The 16,026-nt window shown below is 42.5% G+C and overlaps 1 protein-coding gene across 6 annotated transcripts in view; it reads left to right on the forward strand.

Annotated features, from left to right (window-relative positions):
- Window positions 1-16,026, forward strand: part of LOC119739556 — a 106,635-nt gene that overhangs the window by 17,511 nt on the left and 73,098 nt on the right. For all 6 annotated transcript variants that reach the window (XM_038214539.1, XM_038214540.1, XM_038214541.1 and 3 more), the window contains 3 exons: window positions 297-358; window positions 5,417-5,652; window positions 9,203-9,352. In XM_038214539.1, the coding sequence (XP_038070467.1) occupies window positions 297-358; window positions 5,417-5,652; window positions 9,203-9,352 (448 nt within the window). The remainder of the gene's footprint in view (window positions 1-296; window positions 359-5,416; window positions 5,653-9,202; window positions 9,353-16,026) is intronic.

Consider the following 16,026-nt stretch of genomic DNA (forward strand, 5'->3'; position numbering starts at 1 on the left):
TTCAGTGCACGGTCACACTTTTTGCAGCTCTGACCAATCAGGTGTTAAGGATTTAGGTGTTGTATAAAACAAATAATGATTGTTTCACATTCGTGTAATGGATAGAATAATTTAATTCAGTGACAGATGGAATGTTCCATTTTTGCCTCGTGGAATGGAGGAACATTCCATCTGTCACCTCATGAAATTATTCTTACCATTGTTCAACATGTACAGCTAAATACTGCTGTTGCTGGGGAGAAGAAGAGGAGTGTTTTTCAAGTTCATTTTCATTGGTTTTATTATGTTTACTCTAGGTACATGCACCAAGATATCTCTCAACCTCTGTTGGAGAGTCTGAAAGTTACAGTTACTCATGGTAATGTATTTGAAATTTTCTTCGCATTTATTCCACCTAAATTTATGCAATCCACATTTAAATGGTCATAAAAATATGTGTGAATGATTAGATTGCTCCTTCCGGCACACTGGGAGTCAATCTTTAAGACTTCACACAACAAGCATTACCATCTGGTTCTGAATCACAACCCATACTTAAAACAGTCCACTGACAGCTCTGCTGTGTGTGCTTTCTCCCACAAAGGCAGAACAATCACTCCCCATTAGTATCCATCCCACACTGATCTGTTAGCATGAAGTCTGATCCATCAAGTCTAATTAGCTTCCACCTCTTGGGCCACACACTGCGTTTACACTGGATCCCGCAAGGAGATCGAAGATCTTTCTGGAAACAGAAGAATAGCTCCCTTCAGCAGAAGACATGCTTCTACAACTTTTGTGTGATATCCACACTTTTATATGGTGCTATGACCTGGCCTTTTACAATTGGTCAAGAGAGAAGACTGGACTCTTTTGACCAGAGATGTCTGCGACGCATTCATGGCATCATGTGGGAGGACAGCATCACAAAAATAGAGGTCAGGGAAAGAACCAAACAACCAGCAGTCTCACAACATTGCTAGCGAAAAAGCAGCTAACATGGTGGGGACCTTTTAGGATGGAGTGGTTTCGCATTCCCAGAAGACTGTTAGGCTGGACCCCAACACAAAGAAGACGGCGACCAGGATGATAACTAACTACATGGGATCGGGAGGACACACCGGACAGAGACCTGGAAAGGGTGAACCTCTACAAAATCCAAGCAGCCCCTTTAACAATCAGTTGTCACAAGTGGAAAAAGCTCGTGAGGACGGTATACTCCACTGAGAGCAATGCCACGGAGTGAGTGAGTGGTTGGTACTCCGCCGGAATCAATCTGAGTTTCGTCCACATGCCTGAATTCGAAGGCTGTGTAGTGATGGGCCCGTCTTTTATTTGAGTCATGAAAGTGTTTTGGTCATTCCAAAATGATTTCTGCAACCTCAAGCAGTTTCTTTTTAAATTTTCGTGAACTTTTTTTTTTTTTTTTTAAATTTTGAACATTATCCTTGTTTAGAAAATACAATTTTCTCGCACATTTTTCAGTTGATGCAATGCTAAGGAACATGGTTTAGCACATCACTCTACATTGTGGTATGGCCAATATGCCTTGGCTGTACTGTAATAATTGTGTAAATTAATGAATGAATTACCGGTAGGTGTAAAAGAAAAACATTTTCCATGGACATGATCCGGGGGGAGGGGGGTATTGTTCCCTTCTCTCTGCCCCCCCCCCCACAAAACCATTATCCCAGTGCACATGGTGCATATATTTTTTGAACCAAATGTACCAAAATGTGCACTGTATTTTTTTGCTAAGTGGTGTTCTCGTGGCATATTGCTTAAGTTTATGGAAATTAAACATATTATACAAAAATGTGCACATACCTGCATCTTTGATTGTCAATCAAGCTCCCCACACCCCGCCTGCTGTTAACCTGCTTGTCCCCTCCCCCCCCCCATATTCACAAGAAATCATCATCGCTGCATTTTTTGTGCATGTCTGCATGCACATATTCGTGTTAAAATTGACAAAAATGACCTAGTACATGTAGTACATGTAATGAATGATTTTTTTAACTGAATGTCAGCAACAGATACATGTATATTTACCAGCGCCTTGAGTACCTGAATGTTGGTAGGTGCGTGCGTTATATGAGACTCTGGTATTTTTTATTATTATTATTTAAAAAGTGCAGACTTTTGCAAAGTTTTGGAGACACTTACATACACATGTAAATCTACTAGTCCTAAATTCTTTATACCCATACATGTATGTCTGTAAGTATGTTAAAGTTTTGAAAAAATGTATAACTTCTACTTGCTTTCATGGATTTTGACAAAACTTGGATGCAGTGACCCCTTGGGTGGGAAGACGCAATTCTTCATTGGATTACTGAGGTCAAAGGTCATGTAGGGGTCAGTGTGCAAACAGGCTCAACATGTAAACTTTTCCATGTCTTCATGGATTTTGATAACACTTGGATGGAGTGATTCTTAGGTGGGGGTCCATCAAAAAATCTTCTGAAATTAGAGGACAAAGGTCATCTAGGGTCATTTGAGTTCATTGACTCAGCACTTTTACTCCTCAGACAAGAGGCTGGAGGGGTATTGTCATCACCTACGGCGTCCGTGGCCGACCCCGGGCGCCCGGGCAGCTCAGTTTTTAGGGGAGCGTGATTGACCGCAAATAAAGGGGATACATTCAGTCCGTAGACCTTTTTTTTTTAGTGGGGCAAAGTTTTTGTTAAACCCTTTCCTGCTGTGGTAGTTAACATTGCCAGGACATCATTTTTGGGGAGTGAGAACTTGAATTTCCAACTTCATACTCTACAGAACAGGTATAGCCTAACAATAGCTTGGAGACATTCCTAAGGATTTCTTTTCAATGAGTAATTGATGAAGGAATTATTTATGCCTTTAGTACATCCAAGCACATCAAAAATGTGCAGAAAAATAATATGACTCGGCACTTGTTACCCCTCAGCTAAGAGGCTGGTGGGGTATGGACCATTATCATGTTGCAGCCATTTGGATTTTTTCCATTCAAATTAACGTAAGCAGACCGAGGCTGGAAGGAAAAATAGTCTGGTTCCTTTTTAACATTATCATTCAGTACTGTTATTGGATACAGGAAACATGACTGAAATGGTGGTACCGGTAGCATGATAAATGTCTATTGTTATTGCCTACGGCATCTGTCTGTCCGTGGCAGACGGCCGGGCAGGTCAGTTTCCAGATGATAACTTGAATTAGAAATGTTGTTTAAGATTTAGTTGTACAAATGTAATGCTTTAAAAATCACAATGATTATCTTGAGGATGGCCAAGAGAGCATTAATGATACATTTCACTGGCATTTGTTTAAAGAAAAATACGATCATGCCAATTTTTCCCACGTACGTTGTATGTTGGTGGAAGTTGGTTGAATCGTGGACATCCATGATGAATCATAGAGCACTAGTGCCCTTGTCTTTTGAACTTTTCCCCCGACTTTCTCAAGTAAGAAGTAAACATTGTCAAGTCTGTTATTCTAACCGTAATTTAGGGTTTTTAATTTTATGAAAACACATTTTTCTCTTCGTAAAATTTATAAGAGGCAGTGTCCGGAAATTGGGCATGAAGTTATTGTACATACAGTCGACTCTCGTTAGTACAAACTCTGTTAATACAAAATTCTGGTTATAACAAACATAAAGCCTTGGTCCCGACTGTGCATTTATGTGCACAATGAATGGGACTGATGTTCCTCTTAATACAAAATTCTGATATAACAAACAATTTGGCTAGGTCCGAATGTGTTTGTATTAACGAGACTCGACTGTACATGTATGTGTGTACATGTATGTGTAACTGCAGCGTGGCCAAGATTTCGAACACGTATTTTTGTTCAGTCTATTTTCCAATTTTTTTCCCGCCTATTTTTCAATTTTGTCCCCTATATATATGCCAGTTTACTCTCTGTATAATTTTGGGGGTGTCCGCAAAGCAATATGCCTCGGTTACCACAAATGCAGATAACCTTGGGACCAACTATGTTTTTTCTTGTTTTCCCATCCTATTAAGATGGTAAAAAGTGCAGTGCAGCCTTTTTTGTGAAAATCACAGTCTGCGTTCAGTGAATCCACCAAGGAATCCCCCCCATTTTGAGGCGAGTTTATGGCTTTGCTCTTTCAAAAACACCGTCAATTGAAAATTTAAAATCTAAATGATGTTTTCAAGACAGTCTTAATATAAGGTAAACTTACATCTTATGGGAAAAATGATATTTATCTTGGACGGTAGTGGTGCCTCTCGCTCAACAAATTGGAGGCCTTGGATTTTGTAGAATTTCATGCAACTGCCGATATTACATTGAATTTTGCCAAAGAAGATGTGAAAATGATTTATTTTCCAATTCCTTTCGGGTGAATCTTACTGCATATTATCAAATATTTAGTGTATAAGAGCAGTTTGTAAGAATGTTGTAGCCAATCTTTTTTATTAATTGCTGAGCTCATGAATTATGCATTTTACGATACAGCCCTATAAAACTAGCGCATGCACATAAACCTAATGTTGTGCACTGAGCCTGTGGAACAGCGGTGAATAGGAACAAATGCCTTATCCCAGAGATTCAGGCCCTACAAGCATTCTATTTGTGTTATGAACAACAGGTTCTACTTACAACAGATTGTATTCATAATTAATGATGATGTGGAATTGTCTTTAAATCTTAAAGTCAAACTTTTTTTATGTGAGCACAGAGCGCAAAGCCCTGAAGGCGTGTGGTCCGCGGGAAATTGTTGGATTCCAGATGCTCTGTAGTGCAATCTGAGTATTTCCTGGCCACTTTCCTCTGACTTTTTGAATGAAATGTGCTCGTGTTGAGGGAGATGGGGGAGGTTCATTACATCAAAATTGTAGTTTGACTTTCTTTCGAGTTTTGCCCTCATTAGCTTGATCCATGAGTTTGAGTCGTCACTATAAAGAATCAGCTTAATTTGTAACTGCCTGCGAGCGAGCACGTGCTTGTGTTTTGCACAGCTGTAGCTGTCAACCGCTGTATATGCAGCGACCTCACGCGGCAGCTCATGCCGACATGACAGAATGAACAATCTTTTACCATGGGTTGCAGAACTGGATTTTAGCTTTGCAGGGTTTTGAACAGCAGCATAATTATTTACATTGTCCATTTATTTCTTTTTCCTTCTTCCTTTCCATTTCCTTTTCCATTCTTCATTTTCTATTTTGCCGACAGCACCATGATTTTGCCGACAAGACTGACTAATGGGGGGGGGGGGGGGGTTTGACACTCTCGCAGATCAGCTGATTTCCTTGTTTTTCACACTAATGCCATTCAAAATGACAAAAACACCATATACATGTAAAGTCTTGTAAAAGCCTTGAATCCCCTCTCCTTACTTACCACACAGTTGCATGCTTGCTAACGGTCTGTATTATTTTAAAACAAGAATTTACATATATATTTAATTTTTGTTTTGTTTTTGACATGACAGCCTGTGATATGCCAGTTGTCCGCAACCAGACTATGATCCATATAATGGAGTGGCTACAGTTGCATGCAACTCACCCAAGCTTCCACAAACACTTTGTTGATGTTCAAACCTTAGTGTTGTTTGGAGTATGTGATGTATGGTCTGCTGTTCGGAACACCTGTGTGACACGCCTTGGACGTATTGCAAGTAATATAACACTACAAGAAATGGAAAGTCTGTTCTCTGAGCTTGCTAAGGTAGGTTCTCAGGGTTCAACCTTAACTCTTTTGTTCACTTGCCAGCTGGGCTACTTAAACAGACTCTTAACTAGCCCGCAGGCATTTTCATTAGCCCACATTTGTTTTTTTAGCTCAAATACAAAATGGCATATTTTGAGGCTAAATTCTGAGGCAATTTTGTCAGTGTTTTTAATAAACAGATCTAATAATTTAACCTTTTAAAACAGTTGAACACAAACCTGATGAGGTTTTCTTTCTGAATTTAATGGTTTATTTCTTCCTGTCCGTTCATCTTTGCAGTATCCCAACAATATTTTGACTCGCCAGCCGGGCTACTTAAGGAATAGTTAGACTAGCGTGCCACTGGTTTGACTAGCATTTGGCTAGCGGTTTGCCGCTAATTTCGATTCCTGGTTTCTTAACATCAGGTGTTTTATCAACATTTTAATTTTTTTTTTTCACTAAAGTTAAGAATTGAAATGTTTGAAGTATGAAAGAACCAAATCATGAACATGTTTTTGTCTTTCTATTCTAACTGGTACATTGTATGAGCTGGAAATTTGTTAGAAACATCAGCTGTATCGTATCAGTTAGTAGAGACAGTAGTTTGAAAGACATGTTGATGTCTACCATGACTCTGCAACTGTGACAGGGGATAAGGCCAAAAAAAATAATAGTATCTGCTTCCGGTTACCCAACTACATGTACCCTATTTTGACAGCCCCTACCCTAATTTTGTTGGGGGAAAAATGAGGTAAAAAAAATGAAAACCATCAGTTAGGCCTACTACTTTTTTTTAAAACTTATTTCTTATCGGGCAAACAAGATATAAACTTTAAAAACAAACAGACCCGAGGATTTCCCAAAAGCGAAACAAATCACTATTTTAAGGGATCTCCAGACAACAGGTAAAATACAAACATTAAAAAATATACTCACATATATACATAAGTAGACAAAAAAACATTGACATAGGACAATTTTAAAACGACATCCAGTCATTAAACGTTAAAAAAAATGTAAACAAAATATGTATATATTCATGTACATGTACGTATAACAAGTTTCAAGTTCTAAATTTCACAAGAGGAGGGTGCCCCACAATAAAAATAATTAGATACAGGTACATTTAAAAAACAGAGATAAAATTACATGGATAAAAAATCCAGAGCCCCATACTCCAGTTGATGAGAATGAGGTATCAAACAAAATCAATATCTTAAGTACTGGTTATGAGTCTATTAGCATTTCTGTTATTAAGAATTCCATCTCTGCCATATGTAAACCACTGGCACATGTTATCAATAGTTCTTTTGTAACATGTATTGTGCCTAGTCAATTAAAAATTGCCAAAGTATGATACCACTTTATAAAAGTGATGATTTCTGCATGTAATTGTTTCTCTGTATCTCTGTATTGACCTGTTGTTTAAAATATTTGAAAAAATGTGTGTATACTCATAGTGTTATTAACTAATTTTCTAACTGAATTTAAAATATTGACCTTGCCCCTCTTCGTGACGCCCATGATGGTGGGTCTATTAATTCAACATTTAGAAACTTAGGTTGTGGTGTGCCTCAGGGGTCAATTTTAGTTCTGTTACTGTTCTTGATTTACCCTCCTGCTGTTTTAAAGGTCACAGATGGTCAGAGTTTCCTTCCACTTCCCCTGGCATACTTTTAACCAACCAATGGGTCACTTGACCAATATTGACCCAAGTGACAGCATGGCTCAGAATGCATGTTTCCATAGGAGAGTTAATCGTCTGATTTGCTTTCATTTGTTCTGTTTGCATAAGATTCAAATTTACTTGTCTTCCATAGAAACGTTAATACCCTGATTGAAATGGTCAATTATGAGCTTAAGTTTCTTGGATATTAGTAATTAACTTCAGATTTGGAGAAATCATATTGACTATTTATGTAAAATTATTAGTAGAAACATTGGTGTCATTAATCAAAACTTTTGTTTCTCACATTTTTGACAAAATTTTATTTTGTGTGTGTAAAACTTTGGTGGTGTCATATCAAAACTGTGGAATACTTGTTGGGGGAAACTGCACACAAATAGTAATAGATGTGGCTCAGTTAACAGAAACATGTTCTTTATATAATCAATTTTACTGAAGTTAATGCAGAAACTGATCCCATATTTTCTAAACATTAGATCTTGAAAATCAAGGATATTTTTATCACAAACTTTGGTCCCTCCTGTATCAATCTAACTCCAATGTGTTGCCTTCTTCTATTATAAATTAAATTTTCATTCGGAATTTTGATGTACACACTCATGGCAAAAGAAGTACGAGTTAATGGGAGATAGAAATGAAGAGCTCGCCGGGTAAAATGAGGATGTACATCAAAATTCTGAATGAAAATTGAATTAATAGAAAAAGGCAACACATTGGAGTTAGATTGACAAAGGTGGGACCCAAGTTGGTGATAATAAATGTCCTTGATTTTGAAGCTGTGCATTAAATTTGTTAAAACTTATACAAATATTGAGTGGCTCAGAGTAAAATGGGAGGAATATTATCGCTAGGTAAAATCTGGATTTGTTTCGCCTCGTGAACTGGAAAAGTCCAGATTTTACAGAGCGATAATATTCCTCCCATTTCACAATTTAAAGCCACTCAATATTTGTTTGATATAACTGACATATATAAATCCTTGTCATTTGATATACGTTCTCTTTTTTTTATTTCAATACAAAATTGGTGGAAAATGTTTTTCTCTTCCAAACAACCCCTTCGTGAAAAATGTTTGAACCCAACTCTGTAGCGCTTGCTCTTTGGAACAATACGCGCTACGCGCAACGCTGAACGCGCACACCAGCATGTATTTGCACACAAATACCGCGTCATGGAACAGCCATCGATCCTAACTGTTCAAAAGTATTTCCCATTCCTCATGGGCGAATGGGACTTTTTGAGCCCCGGCATGAATGGGAGTAATAACGAATGTCAAGTGATGTGAGTTCCACCAATCAAATGACAAGGATCTGTATGTCGGTTATATAACATCAGATAATGAGGGACCAAAGCTATGGACCTCTCTTAGTGATTCATTAAGAAAATTTACAAATCTCTACAAACTATCTTATTGAATGGTTGATTTATGTAATTAGTTAAATATATTTTACAAAATTCCCATACTGGTCGATGTCTTGTCCCTTGTCTGTCCTTGTTCGTATTGTTTAATGTATTTGGTGTTTGGCATGCAACTTTTTCTCAATTTACTTTGAGCTTATTGTTATCACTTGGTGTTTAATAATTGCTACATGTTTGTATATTCCCTTTTTGTCAAAGCACACATATTTAGGGGTCCATGTTTACAAGCTGTGCTTCTTTTGAGCCCCAGTACTTTTTCACTTCTCTGTTAAACAGTATTATAATACTCTGAAATACATGTATTTGTTTGTGAACACTCTGGAAATAAGTGATCTGAACTGAACTGAAATTTGGGCCTTTTTTAATATGAATTTGTTTAACTTGAAAATCCCATTTACTATGCTACACTGCTGCAGGGTTATCTATTAATGCATGTATGCATTGTCATTTCTTCCCAAGATCTGCCTGAATCAAGGTAGCACATGGCAGTGTGTAGAGGGTGCTCTAATGGCCATCAGTATGCTACTCAAGTGTTTTCAATGGATTGGTGTATTGCCTGCCAGCACTTTGGAAGAGAAGAGCACTGGCAAAAGCCAGTACTATCTGAAGGTAAGTTGGCTTCAAACATTACAAGAAGGGTTAGTTTCGAAAGGTGCAAGTACATTTTCAACTTATTTTATATTAAAATAGAAATAGTTAAATTGGATTTAGGTTAAATTCATCAGTTGTCTCTTTAAAGAAGATTGACTGCTTTAACTTGCGGTGAAGTAAAACTAGGCTCTTGGTTAGTTACTATGCTTCAAGAAAAAAAGAATGTTTGGCTAGTTTAACCAAGCCACTTGAAGCAGTCATTATTAGCATACTACCCCCCCCCCACTTTTGGATCCCCGCTACTGAGGTGTATGTTTCTGCACCTCTCAGAAGCTATTTGCTACTGAAGTGTATGTTTCGATAACTAGCCAAAACAACCTTTGTTTTCATTAAGAATTTTTGGCTTTTTGTGCAACTTGTTGAAACAGCCTTTGTTTGGCCCTAGAGAGGTTGAGAGGAACCAGACAAAGATTTTTGGGTATGCTTCGGTCCTTCCACGCCGAGCGTTTAATGCACAATAGCCACCTGGCATACATGTAGTAACCATACAAGATTCATTGTTAAAGTTCCAATGTGAATTGGGGCCCCATTAAGATCGAATCAAGTTATTCTAAAGTTATTTCCAACAGATGTGCATTTGCATCAAACACGGTGTTATACTAATTAAGCATAAACACGGCAGTAAACAAGAGTTGTTTATACGTGTTTATACAACGGGCAAGAAATGCCAACAACGTCTAACAAGTTAACAGTAATTTGCAAGAACATGTACGTCAATAATCAGCTATGATTAATAAATGCCAATCAGAATTTTTTAAAACAGAGATTGGAATCAACAGCTACAATCATTAATTAGAATTATGTGGTGAATTAAAAGTCGAGTAAGTGGAGATAGCCGAAGTCCATATTCACCGCCCCCAAATATGATACCCCCCTTTTTCATGCAGGCCACGCCTCTCTCCTGTGCCAAACCCCATCCCCCCCTGCACGGGGGGACCACAGGGGAAGAAATTCGTCAAGACTGGGGGTTTGGGACAAACCACCAGACACAAATTATGCCAAACAAGTTCCGACATGAGGAACTTGCCCAATCCCCCCCCCTTTTCTCCCCTAAACTTCTCTCCAAAGTAAGCAAGTTCCCTACCCCCCCCATCTTTTGTTAGCCAACTTGCGGGATGGTGGTGACTACTGGTTAAGCGGTGGGGTGGTGGAGGAGTTCCTCGGGGTTGCTCTTGAAAAACGTCAAGTTGTGACAGAACAGTTCATTGCCTAGTTGGGACAGATGTAAGCCGTCCCGCCAGTAGATGCGATGGTTACTCGGGTTGATGGTACTCGAGTGAACGATTGCATGTGCATTGCCCAAGTGTTTGCAACACCGATGTGCGTACTTGTTGAGAGCGTTTACGGTCCTCTGCCCAACTCCTGGACGCTCTTCTCCGTAGTAGAAAAGGCGCCGAAGGATATCTGACCAGATAATGGTATGGGGGAGCAGATGCCGTAGGCCACGGAGACCCTCCACCACCCTCCCACGTATCTCTTTAAGTGGTACTGAGAATAAATCATTAGTGCCTAGGTGAATAATGATCATGTTAGGAACTGATGCACGGCGCAGTTGGGCTTGGACGGAAGGGACCCAAAAAAGGCCAAGGTATATGCTGCACGGAACAGATTGGTCTCGAAGTCTGATGATGTAATCGCTTGTAAAATGTGGCATATTTGCCCGAGCAAATCTGCTGTGATGGGGCGTCTGGGATCAGAGTGAGGGCCCTGCCGACGGCAACCTTCCCTAATCTTTTTTATCAGAAATGAATCGGTGGGGTCGGGCCAGCCATTGATTTTGTGTATGTAAGCAACCGCCGCGGTATACGTACCGATTGTGGAGGGGGCTAATCCTTCCAAGGATAGGTGTGCAATGAATGCAGCTACATGGCTACTAGGAGCGGGCCACATTGGGGGGAGCTTGGTTTGGAGCCGGAATTGGTTGAACTGCTCTGCACCCTTCCCGTATACCTCCCAGGTGCTGCTAGCAAAGGATGCCCCCAAGAGGCGTAGTGCTTCCAAGTTTAAAGCCTCCATAGGAACTCTGGGACTTCCAACCCCCGAGGGGTAGCTGAGGGGGCCAATTGTCGGAATCTGTGCATCTGCAAACGGGAGAGCGCGTCGGCAATATTATTGTGAATGCTGGGAATGTGACGTGCTCTGAAATTAATGTTGTCGCGGAGGCACTGTAAAACGAAAAATCTGACTAATTTTATGATTTCGCAGCATTTGGATGATTGCTTATTAATGATGGACACCACTGCCGTATTGTCAGACCATATTAGGATTCGTTTACCGGAAAGGGCCTTACCCCACAGGGTGAGAGCAACTACTACAGGAAAGAATTCTAGCCAGGCAATGGATGGCATGTTGTCGCGGATAAGGGGGGGGGGGGGCCATGTCCCATTGAACCACCTGCCTTGAAAGTATCCCCCAAAGCCCGTCCCCCCACTGCCATCGGTAAAAAGCTGGAGGTCTTCATCTAGTAACCAATATTGATCTGGGATCATTGTTTTGCCGTTAAAGTTGTGAAGAAAAACCTGCCACATTTGCAGGTCCTCCTTCGCACCTTGGGGGAGTCTGATTTTGTGTCATTGTTGTTTTACTCCTTTCGTGGCATCTATGAGTATGAGCCTCCTGAGGAAGGTACGCCCAGGAGGAACTGCACGACACACAAAGGATAGTGACCCGATGAGTGACTGAAGGGATGTGAGGGTTAGCTTGGATGTGAGGAGTGCGTCCTTAAGTTTCGCGTCAATGGAACCGAGTTTATCTGCCGGACTTGTTACTGTTTGCGAGACTGAATCTATCTGTAAGCCCAGGAATGTCAACTGTGTGGTAGGGTGGACCGTTTTTTCGTCCGCAAGAGGAACCCCAAATTCCCTACATGTTGTGAAAAAGGAATTCAGAATGGTGTGACAGGATGGGGGATCACCCATAGCCGGTCCCCCCACCATGAGGAAGTCATCCACATAGTGACATACATGACCTGACCCCGCCCGTTTGTCTACAACCCACTCTAGGAATGTTGAGAATTTCTCGAAATAGGCTGGGGCACATGCCACCCCCATTGGCAACGTCTTGTCAATGAAGACGTTGTCCTTGATTCTAATGCCCAGCAAACAGAAATCATCTGGGTGGATTGGTAAAAGACGAAACGCTGATTTGATGTCTGCTTTTGCCATAAGGGCCCCTTTTCCAGACCTTATCACTAACTGCATCGTCGAAGTTGGAGTACTGAACTGAACAAAGTTGTCTGTCAATCCCATCATTTACCGAGTCTGATTCAGGGTAGGAGAGATGGTGAATCAACCTGTAACTACCTGGTTCTGCTTTGGGAATTAGCCCAATGGGTGAGATTCGAAGGTTTTTAATGGGGGTCTCCTGGAATGGGCCTGCCATGCGCCCTAGTTTGACTTCTTTTTCCAGTTTACTTAAGGCTAGACTTGGGTTTTTCTTAACAGACGGCAGATTGTCAGCCTCCCTGGCTGTGCGGGGGCCACTGTAGCCCAACTTGAGCAGTGAAGCCGCCTTAGCATTTGGGTAGGTGTCAAGCCAAGGTAAAAGTTGCTCTAAAATAATGGGCGAGTGTGCAATGCAGCATATGCAGTTTGTGATTGAATTGCAGAGGGGGGAGGAGGGACAACCTTTACGGGCGGTTGGTAGTGTTTTTGTTTGCGGTAGGTTTGCAGGCACCGTGACTGACGGAGTTACATGTGAGGCCCTTATGGGGATATGCGCATTGGGCCCTGGAGCAGCCAGTGGCCCGATTGAATGGGTAGCAGTAATTTGCATTCCTACTGGGTTGGCGGGGGGGGGGGGGGGGGGGGATCGAAAGGAGCTAGCAAGGCGTTTTGGCCCAGATGATGGGGACCCCCCTTGACCCCTTGACCCCCCAAGCCCGAGTGTACGAACCCCGGGGCAGTTAACATACAGGGCCCACAGTTCCCCGTCAATGACAGACCAGGTTCTGATCGGGTGGATTTGCTGCCTCATTCTGAATTGCCGGTCGTATTCCATCCACAGTCGCGATTGGGAAAGCGGGCAGCCGCCATGCGGATGACGTGCATATATTTTAACAGCTCCTGGGAGCGCCCAGGGTGAGCTGACAAAAACACAGACGCAAAAATTAGGAACGCGTCGGTCCACGATAGGATGGATGTGATTTGGGTTTTCTTTTTTGTGTCTTTGAGGCACAATTGGCCGGATTTATCCAACGTGAAAGTCAGATTGGGCGTCAGGTTGGCAGGGCCACGGCGAGTAAGCAAGGTGTCTAGCTCTATAAATTCACTTTTTATGATCTTATCCCTTGTACCTATGGCAACCGCGCTCCCCAGCGGTTCGCAAAGGGATATCAGGGCCCCTTCCCCCCCTTCCAAGCTGGTGGGAATAATGCATGAGGGGACTTGGTCAAGGGAGCTGGAGGGAGTATGGGTAATGCTTTGAGGCAGGGCACCCCCGCCATGTGAGCAATGGAACGAGCACTCACCGGAAGTGGATGGGCGGGGCAGGTTTGAGCTGGATTGGGGGAGTTGGCCCGATGGCATAGGCCCAATGGTTGCTGGAATTTGGCCCGGGGGTCCTTGAAATCCTGTCGTGTTGGCTGGGAGTGTGGTGGCATGGGCGCTGGTGTAGACTGGTGGTGGGTAATGACACCTGGAAGTGGAACTTGTGAAAGATGTCGAGAGCCCGGAAAAGGTGGTTCCATGAGCACCAGAAGTGAGGGAGGCTGGCTGATGGGTGTGGGCTGGTGGAGGGACCAGAACTGCCGGTCGTGCGGTGGCGGCACCAGAGGCTGTACTGGTTGCCAAACATCGACTGCTGGGCGCTTGTGCAGTTCCGGACCCCGTTCCGCGACTGCTGTCATGGCTGTACTGGGGCTGGAAGTTGTTGGGCTGGAAAGCTTGCGAGATTGTTTCCAAGTTAGACGAAGTTCCTGGTACGCAAGTGGGTTGGCCTGATCGTCCCTTGGGTGCTGAGGAGTTCTGTCCCGTACCAGGTAGGGGGGAGACATTGGCGACATTGCCGAAAAGTGCTGCGTCGGCCGCGCCAGCGACCGTCAAGTTGATCGATCGTGTTGTGTCGTTAGTGGCCGGAATGGTGGCCGCTTGAGGGCGCTGTTCCGTTTCACCGATGGCCGGGCTGGAGCTGAAAGGGCCCGCGCTTGTGCGGGGCTGTTGCATGCCGTCTTGAGGATTCAGCAATGCCTGTAGAGCCCGAGATTGAGCTCGAGTTTGCCTAATTGGCGGGCGATCGTCGCATTTCCGGAGCCCTCCTGGTGCTTGTGTTTCCGGCCTCTCCCCCCCCCCCTAAATTGGTAAATAACTGAAATTTCTGGATGCCAAAAGTGGCGGATTTTTTTCCAACGTCGTTAACGCTCGGCGAGGAAGGCGAAGAGTGGAAAAGCCCGCGAAATTTCTGATAACCGAAATGCACCACGGCCCCCGATTGGCTGCCGTGGAGAATATTGCTTGACACTGGCCAATCAGAGTGTGGGGCAGATAGCTACGGCGGTTGCAACAGCCGCTCTCTCCCCCCTGGGTCAAAGGGGGTTGCCCATAGACAAGCTCCGGGAAACCATATTTCGTTAAGATTTGTTTTTCTTTTCCTTTTAGCTGTTTCAGTAACTGTTTTTCTTAAAATCCATCCGTCCGTCTGTCTATGATACCAAGCTGACCTGAAAGGAAATCCCCCTACATGTGGGGGGATTTCCTTTCAGGGACATCACCCCACATGTGAAACCTATAGAAAAACATCACCCCCAGATGTGAAATCTTTAGAAAAAGAGATAAAAGGAATACATATACAATGCCAATGCCATCACCCCACATGTCTCATCCGTCTGGCCGTCTGTCCGTCCATCCGTCTGGGTAGCTCAGTTTCCGAATGATAACTTGAGTTAGAAATGTTGTTTGGGATTGTAACTTCAGAAGGGGGTTGCCCTGGGGAGTAGGCAAGTTGGGATTGGTTTGGGGGTCAAAAGGTCAAAGTTCAAGGTCATCGTGGTGAGTTAAATGTTAATGGTTTCCGGATGATAACTTGGGTTAGAAATGAGATTTGGGTTTCTAATTTCAGAAGGGGTTGCCCTAGGGTACATACAGGCAAGTTGAGATTGGATTTGGGTACAAAATGTCAAAGGTCAAGGTCACAGTGGTGAGTTAAAGGTTAATGGTTTCCGGATTGGGATTGTAACTTGATGGGGGTTGGACTTGGGACCAGGCAAGTTCCAAGTTGTTTGGGGTTCAAAAGGTCAAGGTAACAGTGATGAGTTAAAGTAAAGATTAATGGTTTCCGGATGATAACTTGACTGTGGCTGAGGGGTTTCAACAGCAAGAGGTTGTGGGTTCGAGCCCTGCCGTGGCCATGCGTGTTGTGCCCTTGAGTAAGGTGCTTTACCCCAATTACTCCTCTCAACCCAGGTGTTAAATGGTTAAAGCTACAGTCCATCATTTGTAATTTGTGCATTTTGTTCGTTTGAAGCAACAAAAGAGTTCAAAATCTAATGAAGGATACTGAGCAACTAACCTGATGAAGTTTCAGCTAAGCTTCAGCTGTACATTTCGAGAAAAACAGCATTCTAAGATCTCAATTTCAAATCAAAAGTTACTGAATCATGTTTTGAATTGTTTTGAATTGCAGCTATACGCGACGTC

This window comes from Patiria miniata, unplaced genomic scaffold (assembly GCF_015706575.1).
Source record: "Patiria miniata isolate m_02_andy unplaced genomic scaffold, ASM1570657v1 HiC_scaffold_30, whole genome shotgun sequence".
Lineage (NCBI taxonomy): Eukaryota > Metazoa > Echinodermata > Asteroidea > Valvatida > Asterinidae > Patiria > Patiria miniata.